This window comes from Pristiophorus japonicus, chromosome 12, assembly GCF_044704955.1.
Source record: "Pristiophorus japonicus isolate sPriJap1 chromosome 12, sPriJap1.hap1, whole genome shotgun sequence".
In the NCBI taxonomy this organism is placed as follows: domain Eukaryota; kingdom Metazoa; phylum Chordata; class Chondrichthyes; family Pristiophoridae; genus Pristiophorus; species Pristiophorus japonicus.
The window spans coordinates 130,050,874-130,069,419 of NC_091988.1; the positions used below are offsets into that span (position 1 = coordinate 130,050,874).

An 18,546-nucleotide genomic window follows, 5' to 3' on the forward strand; every position below is an offset into this window, starting at 1 on the left:
CTGCCTCAGACCACAAGAGACAGGTTAATGTTTACAGTGAGGCTCTACGCCCGATGTCTCAAACTAAAATGTTGTGTAATGGACATGTATTATCTAAATAGACCATGATTCATTAGATACCAAATTCTGACCATCAGCTGTCTAATTGTTTCCCTGCCAATTTTCTCTCTGGCTTTTCTATCCTCCCCTCTCCTCCTGAAAGGGTTTGCCTTCTTGCCCAAATGGCAATTATTCATGAGCGAGTGATTTGATCACGGGCAAGTCCATTCCACACCTTGCCCAGCTTCCTCTCGCACACACCCCCTTCCATAGACACCTGGGCTATGAATTTCCTTCGCATTTTCATGCATCATTGAAGATTTTGAATTTTGGTTGTGACGTCTGCACACAAGTACAATACGTCCAAATCTTCTGTCTATTGATCCTCTGCCTGAACACTTCTTCACCCATAAATCTGGTCCGTCCCCCAAAATTTAGAGCCTCATACACATGAGTTTCCTGCAGTTGCGCTTGCTCAAATTTCGACCAGATTTTCAGGTTGCAGCAGAAAACAGTAATTATTCTAGTCTTTTAATGCCATTTTCTGAGCTTTTTAAACAGTGTAACCTCACTGAGACCTGAGCTGTGTTTGCTGTGTCTTTGAATGCATTTTTATGGCATCAGTTAAGTCACCTTAAACATACTGTAGTTAATGTGCATGAATGATAATTGAATGAGTTAAATTTTAATTTTCATACTTATAAAGCGAAATATATGTGGGATCTAACTGACACTGATTTACGGCCATTTTACGTTCAGATCTATTCTAATGAAATTTGCACTATAGAGACTGTCTTTCTATGAGTTTACTGAAATGGGAAGAACTATAAGGTCTTTTTAAAATGGTCAAGGCAGTTTGTCTACAGTGTAATATAATGTTTGTGCTGTGGTAATTTGCCTCTGTTTTTGCTTTTATGAATAATCTTACTTTGTGAATAAATCCAGATCATAGTTTTAACCTGTGGGTTATTTTTCTAGTTAACAGACATGTTAGGAATTGCACATATTTCACAGTAGGCAGCTTGCCACAATAGTGGTCAATTCTGATACCTGGTAAGGCAAATATGGCCAAGAGTTTTAAATGACAGCATGTGAGTCACACAAGTGCCAGCCTTGGCAACCTGAGCCACAAAGTTAGGGTCATTTGCCATCTTTGAAATTTGTGGACTTGGAGGTTTAAAAAGGGCAGCTCTTGGCAGTGTTGCCTCTTTGATGGGCAAATCCAAAATTCAGATAGACTCAGCAAGCTGTGAAAGGTGCATATTAATGGGTATATCCATTTCAACTTTACACATGGTCCATAAGTCCCCTTGGCACATACTAAGCGGCCTACGAAGACACGACGTCTGGATGGTCTTGTCTGCTGGGAGCTGTTTACATCAGAAAATGTTGAACTAAGATAGCCATCTCATTGCATGAATGGAGTCATGATAAAAGTGTATGTGAATGCGTGTGTTGCTCAGCTGCTTCCATTTAGGGTATGGTGACAGCCCTGTTTAGCGTCTTGTATCCGTCCACCCTGGAACTCATTGTATTCTGCTTGATCACAGCTGCTTCACGTGGACAAGCGTCGTGTGTACCTGTACCAGCTCCAGGAGTTCATGGTAACGGAAAACAGCCGGAATTGGCGCTTTCGATACGAGCTGGCAGAGTAGGTGTTCTGTGCATTTTGATTAGTGATCACAAAAATCTGTTTGCTGGCAAATCTCAACCTGTTTTCATGGAACCACATTGTATGATTGAGTGAGAGCGATTTGCGTTCAGCAGATTGGCTGGGAAGTATGCCTGTATTCTATTAACTGATGCAATGCTTAAAACATGGCTGTTCAAAAGGTTATAAAATCTAAGAACAACATCTCCATAAATGGCCTAATAGTAGGTGACAGCAACACGATAGTCACAACAGACCCTCCAGCATGTATTACACTGGTTGGACTGTAAATGGACTGAAGCATGAGCCGACTTTATGTCTTGCACCCCCAGTTCCTGTGTTTATTTTCTCTTCCTTGCCCTCCCCACAGGAAAACACCGAGTCGAATAGTTTTTTTTAATATAGTTTTTTCATTCATGGGATGTCACTGGCAAGACCAGCATTTATTGGCCATCCCTAATTGCCCTTGAGAAGGTGGTGGTGAGCCTCATTCTTGAACCAATACAGTCCGTGTGGTGAAGGTGCTCCCACAGTGCGGTTGGAGAGGGAGTTCCAGGATTTTGAGCCAGTGACTATAAAATAACGGCGATATTTATCCAAGCCAGGATGATGTGTGACTTGGAGGTGATGGCCTTGGTGAGACTGCACCTGGAGTATTGTGTGCAGTTTTGGTCTCCTTACCTAAGAAAGATATACTTGCCATAGAGGGAGTGCAGCGAAGGTTCACCAGACTGATTCCTGAGATGGCAGGACTGTCCTACGAGGAGAGATTGCGTCGACTAGGCCTGTATTCACTAGAGTTTAGAAGAATGAGAGGGGATCTCATTGAAACGTCTAAAATTCTGACTGGGTTGGATAGACTGGATGTGGGGAGGATGTTTACCCTGGCTGGGAGTCCAGAACAAGGGATCACAGTCTCAGGATACGGGGTAGGAAATTTAGGACCAAGATGAGAAGTTTTTTCACTCAGAGGGTAGTGAACCTGTGGAATTCTGTACCACAGAAGGCTGTGGAGACCAAGTCACTGAATATATTTAAGAGGGAGATAGATTTTTAGAAACACAAGGCATCAAGGGGTATGGGGAAAAAGCAGGAATATGGTGTTGAGATAGAGGATCAGCCATGATTATATTGAATGGCGGTACAGACTCGAAGGGCCGAATGGCCTACTACTGCTCCTATTTTCTATGTTTCCCATGCACCTGCTGCTCTTGTCCTTCTAGGCGGTAGAGGTCGCTGATGTGGGAGGGCGCAAGCTGCCCTCCAGGGCCTTGGCCAAATGACCATTCGTCAGACCCATTACCATATTATATTATCGGCCCCAATGTGTCTGCACTGCAGTATTTGTGTATCGCTTTGATGACCAGAAGGAACATTTTGGGCTTATTGAGGCAATAGCGAGGGCATAGTGGAGATTCATTAAGATGCTGCCTGGTGTGAAGAAATAGAAATATTTCAAAATTTGAGGCTGCTTTCATTGGAATGGAGGATGGGACAGAGTAGATAGAAGCAAACTGTGTCCAGTGATTGAGGGACCGAGAATGAAACAACTTAGATGCAAGGTTAAATGCAGTAGGAAAGGACTTTACACAGAGGGTTGTGGAGCTGTGGAATGCACTATTGGAGTTAGTGATTGAAACAGACTATGTCAACATTTAAGAATAGCTTAGATAGGAAAGGGAAAGGGGGATATGGGGGCGAAGTGCAGACATGGAATTGGGACTCGTGCTCTTGTGGAGGATAAACACCATGCTGACTGTTTATACATTTTCATTTAGTATTTATTTTTATTACATAACAATTGAGTGCCAATTTGTAAAAGAAAACAGCTGCAAAATTGTTCTGTATGACCAGCTGCCAGATCATCTCTGGGCTCTTCCATGTGATGCGACTGTGTAAGAAGTGAAATCCAGATGTGCGCACTCCGGTCTCGTGTTTCATTATCAATGTAATTGTAAGAAGAATAGCTGTCTGTAAAAACCGATGTCTATGAATTGTCTTTAACTGTAATAGAGGCATAGATCACTCGAGGAATGGACAATGGGAGGTTACTTTCACTAGTGTCTGATTGAACCCTGTTTCCATCGTAGATCAGGAGTCGCTAAATTTGACTCAGTAAAGCATCTACAGCCTTGTTGACCTTGAATGAGTATAAGGCTCTAGTTTATTGCAGAGATTAAGCCCACTGTGCTATTACTGGCTAAATGACCCTGCAACTAGGATGTGCAAATCGTATGGAACTAAAAAGTGCAAAATGATTTTCTTTCCCTCCCACCGTTACTCCCTAAGTGGCTCTGCAAGAATCATCATCTTCTTAGGCAGTCCCTCGGAGTTGAGAATGACTTGCTTCCACATTAAAAATGAGTTCTCGGGTGACTGAAGAGCCCAATGCAGGACCTACAGTCTCTGTCACAGGTGGGGCAGACGGTGGTTGAAGGAACGGCTGGGTATGGTGCCTGGGTTGCCGCGCGCTCCTTCCGCTACCAATGCTTGGCGTCGGTTTGCTCTTGCCGATGAGACTGGAGATTCTCACCATCTTCACGGATACTTTTCCACCACTTTGAGTGGTCTTGGGCCAGGGATTCCCAGGTGGCGATGGGATGTTGCACTTTTTCAAGGGGGATTTGAAGGTATCCTTGAAGCGTTACCTCTGCCCACCTGGGACTCGCTTGTTGTGTCGAAGCTCCGAGTAGAGCGCTTGTTTTGGGAGTCTCGTTTCAGGCATGCGGACAATGTGGCTCACCCATCGGAGCTGATCGAGCGTGGTCAATGCTTCGATGCTGGAGATGTTGGCCTGAGCGAGAACACTGACGTTGGTGCACCTATCCTGCCAATGGATTTGCAGAAACTTGTGGAGGCAGCACTGGTGGTACTTCTCCAGTGTCATGAGGTGCCTGCTGTACATAGTCCATGCAAGATATTCTGCAAGAATATCCAATGAATAGCTGAACCATACAGACCAGGAGAACCCCAGATCTGTACGTCCTGAGCTAGCCTGTCTGGTAAGGGTGCTAATTGCTGGTTTAGGGAAGGCAAAATTAGGAAAGATTTTTTCCCCTAGCTGGGATGCCCCCTGCAGACAGATAGTTTACCAATCTTTTTACATGAAGTGAATTACCTGAAGGTGCCTGCTACTTGTGGAACTGTATCATGGCAAGAGTTGATTTAAGAAGAGGAGAGGTGTGAACAGAAAATGAAAAAGCTAAATTTGCCTTGTGTTTAGAGCAGGTTTTCAGTGTTTTAAATAATGCTAACATTACTCTTGACCTATTTCAGGCAAGTAATTTTGTTGCTGGAGCTCTACAACCCCAACGATGTGCACGACTACCTACGTCACATTGCTCTCTCTCTCTGTTCTGATAAGGTTGCTGAGGTTCGGTGGATTTCATTCAAGCTGGTATGTGCCACACAAGTATTACTGTTCCAAGTTATTGTTGAACCATGTTTCAATTGTGTGTGGTTCTCATTGATTTACTTTCACTTGGAGTTTGGGTCTGGCGAAGCTGTGGGTTTGTCTTCAGCTGCTGGGGCCATTCCCGATTGTCATATTTTTTATTTCTGATTTTGAAATGGGGTTGCCTACACTTCGTGACCCAGTGAGGCTCACTGGCTGTCTTTACATAAACTTAGCCCAGTGGTAGCACTGAGTCAGAAGGTTGTGGATTCAAACTCCACCAGTCGGTGACATTTCAGTGCACTGCACAGTGTTGCAGTCTGAGGTGCTCCTTTAAAATGAGATGTTAAGCTGGATGTAAAAGATCCCATAGTACTGTTCAACAGCAAGAATAATTTGCAATAATATAGCACCTTTAATGTAGAAAAACATCCTTGTAATCTATCTCAGTAAATATAAAAGGACCTTTAATTCAAAATGTTCTGACTATATAAATTGTTTTCTTGAATGTCCTTGATGTGAATGGATGACTGTGACTGCTTGGGCTGTATTGTGCTTAGTAGCTGGCCATTGTGGCATTGAGTGTTAACAATGCTCCCATTTTGTATTTTTAATGCTCACTTCCCTTGGTTTTGAATGATGCTTACCCCAAGCATTTGTGCTTTTACACATCTTCTGTTTGGTTTTCAGAACATTCCAGCCTCGGATTGTGGCACCGGTAGGGTTTGCGTTTTGACAGCCAAGAGTTGCTCACACCAGTTCGATTCCTGATCTGTTGTCATTCGGGTTAATTGTCTGAACTTTAACCTTATTTATGAAGCAGGAGGAAATTTGCGTTGGCAGATAACTAGTCTTCGAAACTCTTGCCGTGCAGACCCTCTGACTGCCAGATACTAAAAGAAATATATATATTTTAAGAGTTGCTAAATAAAATACAACACTTGCAAATGTTGGAAACGTCAGCATCCATAGAGAACAGAGAAGTTGGGCTTTAGCCCTTTAGAATTGAAAAATGAATGAAGAAGCAGTTTAGCAAGGTTAGAACAAAGGGGAGAGGGAAAGAGAGGAAGCAGTGGGCCACGTGCAACCTGCTGAATTGTTTCTGATTGTAAGTGTTGGGATAACAAAACCAATGGGCAAGGTTACCGAAGTGATACTGAGACTGCACGGTGGTAGACAACCTCCGGAATACATTCAGGTATTTAGCAGATGCTGCTAGTTTTCACTAATGGGCCTTGTTTGTTGTCATTGCTGAACAGGTAGTGGAGATTCTGAGGAAGTTCTATGCCACCGCCACGGACTCATTAGCAGTGAACTTCATGACCGAACTCGCCCTTCGGTTTTGCCACTGCTCCAAGTGGATCGGACGTCAGGCATTTGCCTTCATCTGTCAGGTGAGTAAATGAGCAAAATAATTCCCTTTAGAAACATAGAAACATAGAAAATAGGTGCAGGAGTAGGCCATTCGGCCCTTCTAGCCTGAGTTCATGGCTGAACATTCAACTTCAGTACCCCATTCCTGCTTTCTCGCCATACCCCTTGATTCCCCTAGTAGTAAGGACCTCATCTAACTCCTTTTTGAATATATTTAGTGAATTGGCCTCAACAACTTTCTGTGGTAGAGAATTCCACAGGTTCACCTGGGTGAAGAAGTTCCTCCGCATCTCAGTCCTAAATGGCTTACCCCTTATCCTTAGACTGTGACCTCTGGTTCTGGACTTCCCCAACATTGGGAACATTCTTCCTGCATCTAACCTGTCTAACCCCGTCAGAATTTTAAATGTTTCTATGAGGTCCCCTCTCATTCTTCTGAACTCCAGTGAATACAAGCCCAGTTGATCCAGTCTTTCTTGATAGGTCAGTCCCGCCATCCCGGGAATCAGTCTGGTGAACCTTCGCTGCACTCCCTCAATAGCAAGAATGTCCTTCCTCAGGTTAGGAGACCAAAACTGTACACAATACTCCAGGTGTGGCCTCACCAATGCCCTGTACAACTGTAGCCACACCTCCCTGCCCCTGTACTCAAATCCCCTCGCTATGAAGGCCAACATGCCATTTGCTTTCTTAACCGCCTGCTGCACCTGCATGCCAACCTTCAATGACTGATGTACCACGACACCCAGGTCTCTTTGCACCTCCCCTTTTCCTAATCTGTCACCATTCAGATAATAGTCTGTCTCTCTGTTTTTACCACCAAAGTGGATAACCTCACATTTATCCACATTATACTTCATCTGCCATGCATTTGCCACTCACCTAACCTATCCAAGTCGCTCTGCAGCCTCACAGCATCCTCCTCGCAGCTCACACTGCCACCCAACTTAGTGTCATCCGCAAATTTGGAGATACTACATTTAATCCCCTCATCCAAATCATTAATGTACAATGTAAACAGCTGGGGCCCCAGCACAGAACCTTGCGGTACCCCACTAGTCACTGCCTGCCATTCTGAAAAGTACCCATTTACTCCTACTCTTTGCTTCCTGTCTGACAACCAGTTCTCAATCCATGTCAGCACACTACCCCCAATCCCATGTGCTCTAACTTTGCACATCAATCTCTTGTATGGGACCTTGTCGAACGCCTTCTGAAAGTCCAAATATACCACATCAACTGGTTCTCCCTTGTCCACTCTACTGGAAACATCCTCAAAAAATTCCAGAAGATTTGTCAAGCATGATTTCCCTTTCACAAATCCATGCTGACTTGGACCTATCATGTCACCTCTTTCCAAATGCACTGCTATGACATCCTTAATTCCATCATTTTACCCACTACCGATGTCAGGCTGACCGGTCTATAATTCCCTGTTTTCTCTCTCCCTCCTTCTTTTTTTAAAAAGTGGGGTACATTGGCTACCACTCTATAGGAACTGATCCAGAGTCAATGGAATGTTGGAAAATGACTGTCAATGCATCCACTATTTCCAAGGCCACCTCCTTAAGTACTCTGGGATGCAGTCCATCAGGCCCTGGGGATTTATCGGCCTTCAATCCCATCAATTTCCCCAACACAATTTCCCGGCTAATAAGGATTTCCCTCAGTTCCTCCTCCTTACTAGACCCTCCGACCCCTTTTATAACCGGAAGGTTGTTTGCGTCCTCCTTCGTGAATACCGAACCAAAGTACTTGTTCAATTGGTCTGCCATTTCTTTGTTCCCCGTTATGACTTCCCCTGATTCTGACTGCAGGGGACCTATGTTTGTCTTTACTAACCTTTTTCTCTTTACATATCTATAGAAAGTTTTGCAATCCGTCTTAATGTTCCCTGCAAGCTTCTTCTCATACTCCATTTTCCCTGCCCTAATCAAACCCTTTGTCCTCCTCTGCTGAGTTCTAAATTTCTCCCAGTCCCCAGGTTCGCTGCTATTTCTGGCCAATTTGTATGCCACTTCCTTGGCTTTAATACTATCCCTGATTTCCCTTGATAGCCACGGTTGAGCCACCTTCCCTTTTTTATTTTTACTCCAGACAGGAATGTACAATTGTTGTAGTTCATCCATGCGGTCTCTAAATGTCTGCCATTGCCCATCCACAGTCAACCCCTTAAGTATCATTCGCCTATCCATCCCAGCCAATTCACGCCTCATACCTTCAAAGTTAGCCTTCTTTAAGTTCTGGACCATGGTCTCTGAATTAACTGTTTCATTCTCCATCCTAATGCAGAATTCCACCATATTATGGTCACTCTTCCCCAAGGGGCCTCGCACAACGAGATTGCTAATTAATCCTCTCTCATTACACAACACCCAGTCTAAGATGGCCTCCCCCCTAGTTGGTTCTTCGACATATTGGTCTAAAAAACCATCCCTTATGCACTCCAGGAAATCCTCCTCCACCGTATTGCTTCCAGTTTGGTTAGCCCAATCTATGTGCATATTAAAGTCACCCATTATAACTGCTGCACCTTTATTGCATGCACCCCTAATTTCCTGTTTGATGCCCTCCCGAACATCACTACTACTGTTTGGAGGTCTGTACACAACTCCCACTAATGATTTTTGCCCTTTGGTGTTCTGTAGCTCTACCCATATAGATTCCATATCATCCAAGCTAATGTCCTTCCTAACTATTGCCTTAATCTCCTCCTTAACCAGCAATGCTACCCCACCTCCTTTTCCTTTTATTCTATCCTTCCTGAATGTTGAATACTCCTGGATGTTGAGTTCCCAGCCCTGATCATCCTGGAGCCACGTCTCCGTAATACCAATCACATCATATTTGTTAAAATCTATTTGCACAGTTAATTCATCACCTTATTGCGGATACTCCTTGCATTAAGACACAAAGCCTTTAGGCTTGTTTTTTTAACACCCTCTGTCCTTTTAGAATTTTGCTGTACAATGGTCCTTTTTGTTCTTTGCCTTGGGTTTCTCTGCCCTCCACTTTTCCTCATCTCCTTTCTGTCTTTTGCTTTTGCCTCCTTTTTGTTTCCCTCTATCTCCCTGCATTGGTTCCCATCCCCCTGCCATATTAGTTTAACTCCTCCCCAACAGCACTAGCAAACACTCCCCCGAGGACATTGGTTCCGATTCTGCCCAGGTGCAGACCGTCCGGATTGTACTGGTCCCACCTCCCCCAGAACCGGTTCCAATGCCCCAGGAATTTGAATCCCTCCCTGCTGCACCATTGCTCAAGCCACGTATTCATCTGAGCTATCCTGCGATTCCTACTCTGACTAGCACGTGGCACTGGTAGCAATCCCGAGATTACTACTTTTGAGGTCCTACTTTTTAATTTAGCTCCTAGCTCCTTAAATTCATTTTGTAGGACCTCATCCCTTTTTTTTACCTATGTCGTTGGTACCAACGTGCACCACGACAACTGGCTGTTCTCCCTCCCTTTTTAGAATGTCCTGCACCCGCTCAGAGACATCCTTGACCCTTGCACCAGGGAGGCAACATACCATCCTGGAGTCTCGGTTACGGCCGCAGAAACGCCTATCTATTCCCCTCACCATCGAATCCCCTATCACTATCGCGCTCCCACTCTTTTTCCTGCCCTCCTGTGCAACAGAGCCAGCCATGGTGCCATGAACTTGGCTGCTGCTGCCCTCTCCTGATGAGTCATCCCCCTCAACAGTACTCAAAGCAGTGTATCTGTTTTGCAGTGGGATGACCACAGGGGACCCCTGCACTACCTTCCTTGCACTACTCTTCCTGCTGGTCTTCCATACCCTCGCTGGCTGTGGACCCTTCTCCTGCGGTAAGACCAACTCGCTCCACGTGCTACTCACGTCATTCTCAGCATCGTGGATGCTCCAGAGTGAATCCACCTTCAGCTCCAACTCCGCAACGCGGACCGTCAGGAGCCGGAGGTGGACACACTTCCCGCACATGTAGTCGTCAGGGACACTGGTGTTGTCCCCGAGTTCCCACATGGTACAGGAGGAGCATATCACGTGACCGAGCTGTCCTGCCATGACTTAACACTTAGATACACTTAAATTGGCGACAACAATGTTAAAAGTTACTGACTAATAAAGAAAAAGAAAAACTACTCACCAATCAGCAGCCAATCACTTACCACGTTGGCTGTGATGTCACCTTTTGATTTCTTTCTACTTCTTTTTTGCCTTTTCTCCCAGCTGGAGCTGCACCGGTCCCCGGACTGCTGAGCCTTTTATAGGCCGCTGCCTCTCTCGACTCCCGCCTCTCTCGACGCTCCCCGGACTGCTGAGCCTTTTATAGGCCGCTGCCTCTCTCGACGCTCCCCGGACTGCTGAGCCTTTTATAGGCCGCTGCCTCTCTCGACTTCCGCCTCTCTCGACGCTCCCCGGACTGCTGAGCCTTTTATAGGCCGCTGCCTCTCTCGACGCTCCCCGGACTGCTGAGCCTTTTGTAGGCCGCTGCCTCTCTCGACTCCCGCCTCTCTCGACGCTCCCCGGACTGCTGAGCCTTTTATAGGCCGCTGCCTCTCTCGATGCTCCTCGGACTGCTGAGCCTTTTATAGGCCGCTGCCTCTCTCGACTCCCGCCTCTCTCGACGCTCCCCGGACTGCTGAGCCTTTTATAGGCCGCTGCCTCTCTCGACGCTCCCCGGACTGCTGAGCCTTTTATAGGCCGCTGCCTCTCTCGACTCCCGCCTCTCTCGACGCTCCCCGGACTGCTGAGCCTTTTATAGGCCGCTGCGCCTCTCGACGCTCCCCGAACTGCTGAGCCTTTTATAGGCCGCTGCCTCTCTCGACTCCCGCCTCTCTCGACGCTCCCCGGACTGCTGAGCCTTTTATAGGCCACTGCCTCCTGGAGGGGAAGGGACCAGAATCGAGGTTGGCTATAGTTTTCCACTCTCTTTCTCTTTCCCCCACCGCCGCCACCGCGTTGAATATCTTGCTCATCCGCACTGTCCAGGTTCACCCACGGTCACTTGGTGGGGCTACTGAATAATAAGAATTATAATAAGAGTTGGTGCCCTTCAGGTTAAAAGACAAGAAAAATGTTTTAAATATAAAAGAGATGTGGCAAGCAGTAAAGGGCACTAATTGATGCTTTTTTAAAAAAAAAAATTGAGAAAGCACTCTCTTGTTTCTATGCAGGCAGTTGTGGAGGAAGAATGCATGCCAGTGAACCAGTTTGTTGAATACCTACTTCCCAATCTGCTTGGTTTGGCTACCGATCCTGTTCCCAATGTTCGGGTGCTGCTTGCCAAGGCACTGAGGCACACACTGCTGGAGAAAGGTAAATATGAACATTTATAGCGTTCTTACAGGAAGGTATTGGTGGGTTAAAACATTGAACAACTGGCTGTGACATTCTAGGAGTCATTATTCATACAGTGAGCCACACTCTGTTTTTAGTTTTATATGTAATGAGCAATTAGGCTCTAAATGATCCAAGATTGCACACTTTAGCAGCAGAATAATAAATTTTGACTGGTTTGAGTAACACCATTGCTATGTTTTTAGGAACAGGGGTAAACCAATCGGCCTGTTCACTTAGATCATGGCTGATTCATACCTCAACTCTATTTTCCTGCCTTAGCTCCATATCCTTTGATATCCATAACTAATAAAAAATCTATTGATCTTAGTCTTGCAAATTTCAATTGTCCAGCATCCACTTCCCTTTGGGGAAGCGAATTCCAGATTTCCACTACCCTTTGTGTGGAAAAAGTGCTCCTAATTTCACTCTTGAATGGCCTAGCTCTTGTGTTAACATTATGCCCCCTTGTTCAAGATCTTTGATTACGTTATGTACCTGCCCACTAGCTTTGCGATTTGTGTACCTAGGCACCCAAATCCCTTTCCTCCTCCGCAGTCCATTGCCATTGAAAAAATATTCCGACTTGTCTTTCAAAAGTCCAAAGTGGATGAGCTTGCATTTCTACAATTGTACTCCGTCTGCCCACTCATTTAGGGCTCAATTTTCCCCGAGACCGTTTTCTGGTGTATTGCCAGAGTTGCTCCGTTTAACTAGGTAAATAAATGCACCAGAAAAAAATCTCCGAACTTTCCCCGATGTTTAGGCTGTAATCTGCAGTCGCGTCAGGGGGTGGAGCCTGCGGTCTGCGCTAGAAAAAGGAGCCGGGCTTTTCTGCGCATGCGCGGGGGAAAAAACTTGACTTCGCTGAAATGGCCACGCATGCGCAGTAGAGCTCAGAGAAAGGCAGGCAGTGTTGGCTTGTGGATGGCAGCCATGAGAGGTGGCAACAGGGAATGGACAGTCAGCATCAGGCCAAAGGACTCATTTTAGGTCCTTCAAGACTGCTCAGTGATAAGTAAGTAACATCACCACCTAGTTTGGAGACCAGGCTTAAAGGACTCAAGTCAGAGGTAGGTAAAATGAATAGAGAGAGAAATTCATGACGAGAATTTCAATCACAGCAAAGTATTACAGGAAATAAGTCTGACAGTTTAGTGGAAGAGAGAGGGAGAATATGAGATAGAATAGAACATATTTGAGAGAGGAACGGCATCACGATTACAATACCAGGCAACTGATTCATCTCTCGAGACTGAACTCATAACTACCATCCAATACCACCAAAGATCAGTGATGCAAACCCAACGCAGCATAGAAACATAGAAAATAGGTGCAGGAGTAGGCCATTCGGCCCTTCGAGCCTGCACCACCATTCAATAAGATCATGGCTGATCATTCCCTCAGTACCCCTTTCCTACTTTCTCTCCATACCCCTTGATCCCCTTAGCCGTAAGGGCCATATCTAACTCCCTCTTGAATATATCCAAGTATTTCCTTGTAGTCTAAAGAGTTTCACTGCAAATGGAAGCAAAATGGAAGTGATGTCCTACTATGCAAGAACAATTCTGTAAACTCTCCATTTTACTAAGGGTTGTACTTCGAGCTTGCTCCCTCCCCCGTTGAGCCGTTCCGATCCCGAGTGTGTGCCATCCCGCTCTGTGGCCCCCGAGTGAGTGCCAGTCAGTGCGCTCCCTCCCTCCCTCCTCCGCTGAGCTTCTCTGGTCCGCGAGTGAGTGCCGGTCCAGGTCCACTCCGCTTCTCGCCCCTAGCCCAGGTTGAATGGTCTCCGATGTACTTACCTGCGCCAATTTCTTTAACTCTCCGCAAGGGTTTTCTCGAGAGGCCACATACGCTGGCCTAAGTAGAAATGGAGTAACTATCATCTGGCCAAAGTTGCCTAATTGGCCAAAAATGGCGTAGGTAGCTGGTTGCGCCCCCTACGCTGGTGAAAATTGATTGGGGAAACTGGGGATTTTTAAGTTCGGCCAGAAAAAGCAGCCGACTCCAAAAAAAACACGGTGCAAATACTGGGGAAAATTGAGCCCAAAATCACTGTCTCTTTTCAGTCATAAAGACTTGGCTAGCCTTACTGCAAAGCAGCTGGTCCCACTGTGTTGGTCCAAAGGGTTGTTTGAATCCAGGCAAAGTTTGGTCTTTCCTGCCTTTGATCCATCTCCTGGCTTAATCCAGAAATATGTACACTGGAACTGTCTGAGCTTACAAACTGTATTTGGAGGAGATGCTGCTAAATGTGGACAATCTCCAGCAGTAGGTTTTAAAATGCACATATTGCAGAGGCTGGAAAGTTCTGCTCCCTTTCAGTTACTTTTTTCTCTATAAAACACTATGAATTGCTGCATTTGTTAAAACTTCAGATTCCCCGATGGTTTAAATGGTGGTACAGTACCGGCCCATCCAGACAAGATGTTCTCCTGTTTGATCTCTGGGCTGGGGCATTGTGCTGTTAACTGATCCGAGCGAGGACTACGGTTTGGGACGGGGGAAATGCTCTCCGATCGCCCTCTACGACCTTGGACTTGGGGGAGCCCAAGATCCTGCTTCTGATTGTTGTCCAGTAACTCCTGCTAGAAAGTGTGCATGTGTGGCCGTCTAGTGAGGACTGGTTTGAGCTGATTGTCCGTGGTGAATCTGCTGCCAATGCTCACGTACCACATGAGCTCGATTTACGTCGAGTGGTGTTGTAGGTGAGCTATCTGGAGAGCTGCTGGGGCTTGTGAAACTGGCATAGTAAAGAGTTGGTGCCTTCAGAAGAAATGGGAGGGGCTGGGGAAGAGGGGAGCTTGGCACTTGAGAGTTTTGTCTACTGATTAGATTGCAAGTTTTTTTAAAGGAGACTCACAAGAAACTGTTTCCAGTGGCAGGGACTGTCAGTAACCAGAGGACACAGATTATAATATAGAAACATAGAAAATAGGTGCAGGAGTAGGTCATTCAGCCCTTCGAGCCTGCACCACCATTCAATATGATCATGCAACTTCAGTACCCCATTCCTGCTTTCTCTCCATACCTCTTGATCCTTTTAGCCGTAAGCAACACATCAAACTCCCTTTTGAATATATCTAACGAACTGGCCTCAACAACTTTCTGTGGTAGAGAATTCCACAGGTTCACAATTCTCTGAGTGAAGAGGTTTCTCCTCATCTCGGTCCTATATGGCTTACCCCTTATCCTTAGACTGTGACCCCTTGCTTCTGGACTTCCCCAACAACGGGAACATTCTTCCTGCATCTAACCTGTCCAATCCCATCAGAATTTTATATGTTTCTATGAAATCCCCTCTCATTCTTCTAATTCCAGTGAATATAAGCCTAGTCGATCCAGTCTTTCTTCATATGTCAGTCCTGCCATCCCGGGAATCAGTCTGGTGAACCTTCGCTGCACTCCCTCAATAGCAAGAATGTCCTTCCTCAGATTAGGAGACAAAAACTGTACATAATAATCAAGGTGTGGCCTCACCAAGACCCTGTACAACTGTAGTAAGACCTCCCTGCTCCTATACTCAAATCCTCTCGCTATAAAGGCCAACATGCCATTTGCCGCCTTCACCACCTGCTGTACCTGCATACCAACTTTCAGTGACTGATGTACCATGACACCCTGGTCTCGTTGCACCTCCCCTTTTCCTAATCTGTCACCATTCAGATAATATTCTGCCTTTCTGTTTTTGCCACCAAAGTGGATAACCTCACATTTATCTACATTATACTGCATCTGCCATACATTTGCCCACTCACCTAACCCGTCCAAGTCACCCTGCAGCCTCTTAGCATCCTCCTCACAACTCACACTGCCACCCAGCTTAGTGTCATCTGCAAACTTGGAGATATTACATTCAATTCCTTCGTCTAAATCATTAATGTATATTGTAAATAGCTGGGGTCCCAGCACTGAACCTTGCGTTACCCCACTAGTCACTACCTGCCATTCTGAAAAGGACCCGTTTATTCCTACTCTTTGCTTCCTGTCTGCCAACCAGTTCTCTATCTATGTCAATACATTACCCCCAATACCATGTGCTTTAATTTTGCACACTAGTCTCTTGTGTGCGACCTTGTCAAAAACCTTTTGAAAGTCCAAATACGCCACATCCACTGGTTCTCCCTTGTCCACTCTACTCGTTACATCCTCAAAAAATTCTAGAAGATTTGTCAAGCATGATTTCCCTTTCATAAATCCATGCTGACTTGGCCCGATCCTGTCACTGCTTTCCAAATGCGCTGTTATTACACCTTTAATAATTGATTTCAACATTTTCCCCATTACCGATGTCAGGCTAGCCGGTCGATAATTCCCTGTTTTCTCTCTCCCTCTTTTTAAAAGGTGGGGTTACATTTAGCTACTCTCCAATCCATAGGAACTGATCCAGAGTCTATAGAATGTTAGAAAATGACCACCAATGCATCCACTATTTCTAAGGCCACTTCCTTAAGTACTCTGGGATGTAGACTATCAGGCCCTGGGGATTTATCGGCCTTCAATCCCATCAATTTCCTTAACACAATTTCCTGACTAATAAGTGTATCTGTCTATCTCTCCCTCTATCTATATATATGTACTTGAAAAGGAAAAAATTGCAGGGCTGTTGAAAGAGAGCTGGAGGGAGGAGTGGGACCAATTGGATAGCTATTTCAAAGAGCCGGCATATGCATGATGGGCTGAATGGCCTCCTTCTATGCTGTATGATTTGCAAGGGACCAAAGGTGAGCGGGCTCTGGTTAATGCTGCACTGATTCTCTGTTCTTCCCAGCATATTTCACTGAGGCCGAGAACCCTCACGTCGAAGCCGTCGAAGAGATCGTCCTGATCCTGCAGTCAGACAGGGACCGCGATGTGCGGTTTTTCGCCAGCACCGAGCTCCGGAGCAACCCCGTAAACACCACCTCCTTCATAAACTGAGAACCTTTCTAACAGAGTTGTCTGACTTCCTAACCGCACGTAGTTCCTGAACTGGTGACGTGTCCGGTGAGCCTCCGAGTCCCGCACAAGGTGGAGGCGGTGAAGTGGGTATTGCCTTGGTCTGCAGGCTGGATCTGGACTGGAGGATGCAGAGCACCTTCCTCTTTGTTAAATATGTGTATAGATCTGCAACAGAGCTTTTATAAATGAGGGGAAGGGAAGGGGGGGAATTCACTAACAAAGCTGGTGACCACAAGAGCCTTACCTGTCCATATTTCCTCGACTACCTACAGATATTTTTGGATCAAAAAACTAATGGGAAAGTTTCTTTTCAAAACTCCCTCCGATTCTTGACAAAACCTTTTTTATTTACTAGCACGGTTCTTCTATTTCTAAAAGTAAACTTTCTAATTTGGAAACGGTTATGACTTGATTTTTTTTTAACACGCTCCTCATCTTTCTAATTCTGTACAGATTCTTTCTATTAATGTCCCCAACTGACATGTATTTGTACGTTTCAGAAAGCATGTGAACATAGCGATTTCAGGCGCCGTTTTAACTTTTTAGAAACATGGTTTTTATTTTATTTCACCCCCCCCCCCCCCCACACCACCGCCCGTCCCACAAACAGCTACTTTCCCATTTGCACTTTGGAGGCTGCACAGAGCTGTCCTCATAGCTGGTTAACGATCAACTTCTGCTCACCGGCGGGGAGCACGGTGTCTCCAAGCGGGCCGAGTAGGGGAGACGACACGAGCGTGTACCGCTTTTACCCACCCCCCCCCCGCCCCCACTCCCAAAACCCCCTCTTTTTTTTTTTCCTGAGTAACTGAGCCAGGTTAGTTGCGGGAAACCTAACCAGGAAGGTGCCAGTCGCGCTTGTGAGACCAGCAGACTGGACTCGGCCAGGCTGTGATACATTTTAACTCTTTTTAAATTCACACGGTAATTGGGAACACTGCTGTAGAGTTCGATAGCACTGAGAATGCAGTTCATACCACTAATGACAAATGCTAGGGAATTGATATTCACAGAGTTGAACGCAGTAAATGTGCGGTAGAATAAACTTTTAATCTTTTTTTTGAAAATTAATTTAAATGTTTCTATCCTTGAACCAGCTGCTACGGGTTCCATATCTGCTGATCGGTATGTGGTAAGGGCTTGGAGATGGGACTGCACAGTCGGTACTCCCAGGGTAATGCAGGGATACATTACATCTCCATCTAACTATTTGGTGCTGAATTCATCTTGAATGGTGCTCTGGAGGTGTGCTTGGTGCCAGTGTTGTTCATTGGTTCATTCAGTGCTCCACACTCGCCACTGTTTCCACTGAGGGTCCCTCCCTCGAAGATTCAGTGCACTGTCAAATCTTGTAGCTCAGCACAATGGAGGGAAACTGGGACAGTTGGTATCATGATGTCAGTGAACGAGTTAAGTGAGCTTTACCTGACTGGGTGCAGTAGCTGAAATGTTCCCACACTAGTTTTGCCTTTATGAAAGTGAGCTGGAACAGTTTGTGAAAGCATCTTGAAGGGAATGGCCCTGCCAAATGCAAGTTGATTCCTCTTGTAAAGGAGGCTTTGGGTGTTCCCTGAATGGGCAGCATCTTTTTCCCTTTGTTTTGCCATCTCCTCCTCCTCCTCCTCCATGGTTTATGGTGAAAGAAATGCCCTGCATCAGGAATTCTTGCCTTTGCACTTCCCTTGTTTTGATGCCGACTCGTATTACCAAGCGTTTTTTTATTAAATGGTGTATAAGAATGAGGTTTTTGTATAGTGTAAAGACTGATTGTATTGTAACTATAGTTACAAGTTTGAGTTTTTACAATTAACATTAAATACTGTG

The 18,546-nt window shown here is 45.6% G+C and overlaps 1 protein-coding gene across 2 annotated transcripts in view; it reads left to right on the top strand.

The window, feature by feature from the left end:
- Window positions 1-18,546, top strand: part of ppp4r1l (protein phosphatase 4, regulatory subunit 1-like) — a 74,596-nt gene extending 56,050 nt beyond the window's left edge. For both annotated transcript variants that reach the window (XM_070895929.1, XM_070895930.1), the window contains 5 exons: window positions 1,590-1,690; window positions 4,967-5,087; window positions 6,344-6,478; window positions 11,619-11,760; window positions 16,553-18,546. In XM_070895929.1, coding sequence (XP_070752030.1) covers window positions 1,590-1,690; window positions 4,967-5,087; window positions 6,344-6,478; window positions 11,619-11,760; window positions 16,553-16,701 — 648 coding nt within the window. In that variant the 3' untranslated portion in view covers window positions 16,702-18,546. The remainder of the gene's footprint in view (window positions 1-1,589; window positions 1,691-4,966; window positions 5,088-6,343; window positions 6,479-11,618; window positions 11,761-16,552) is intronic.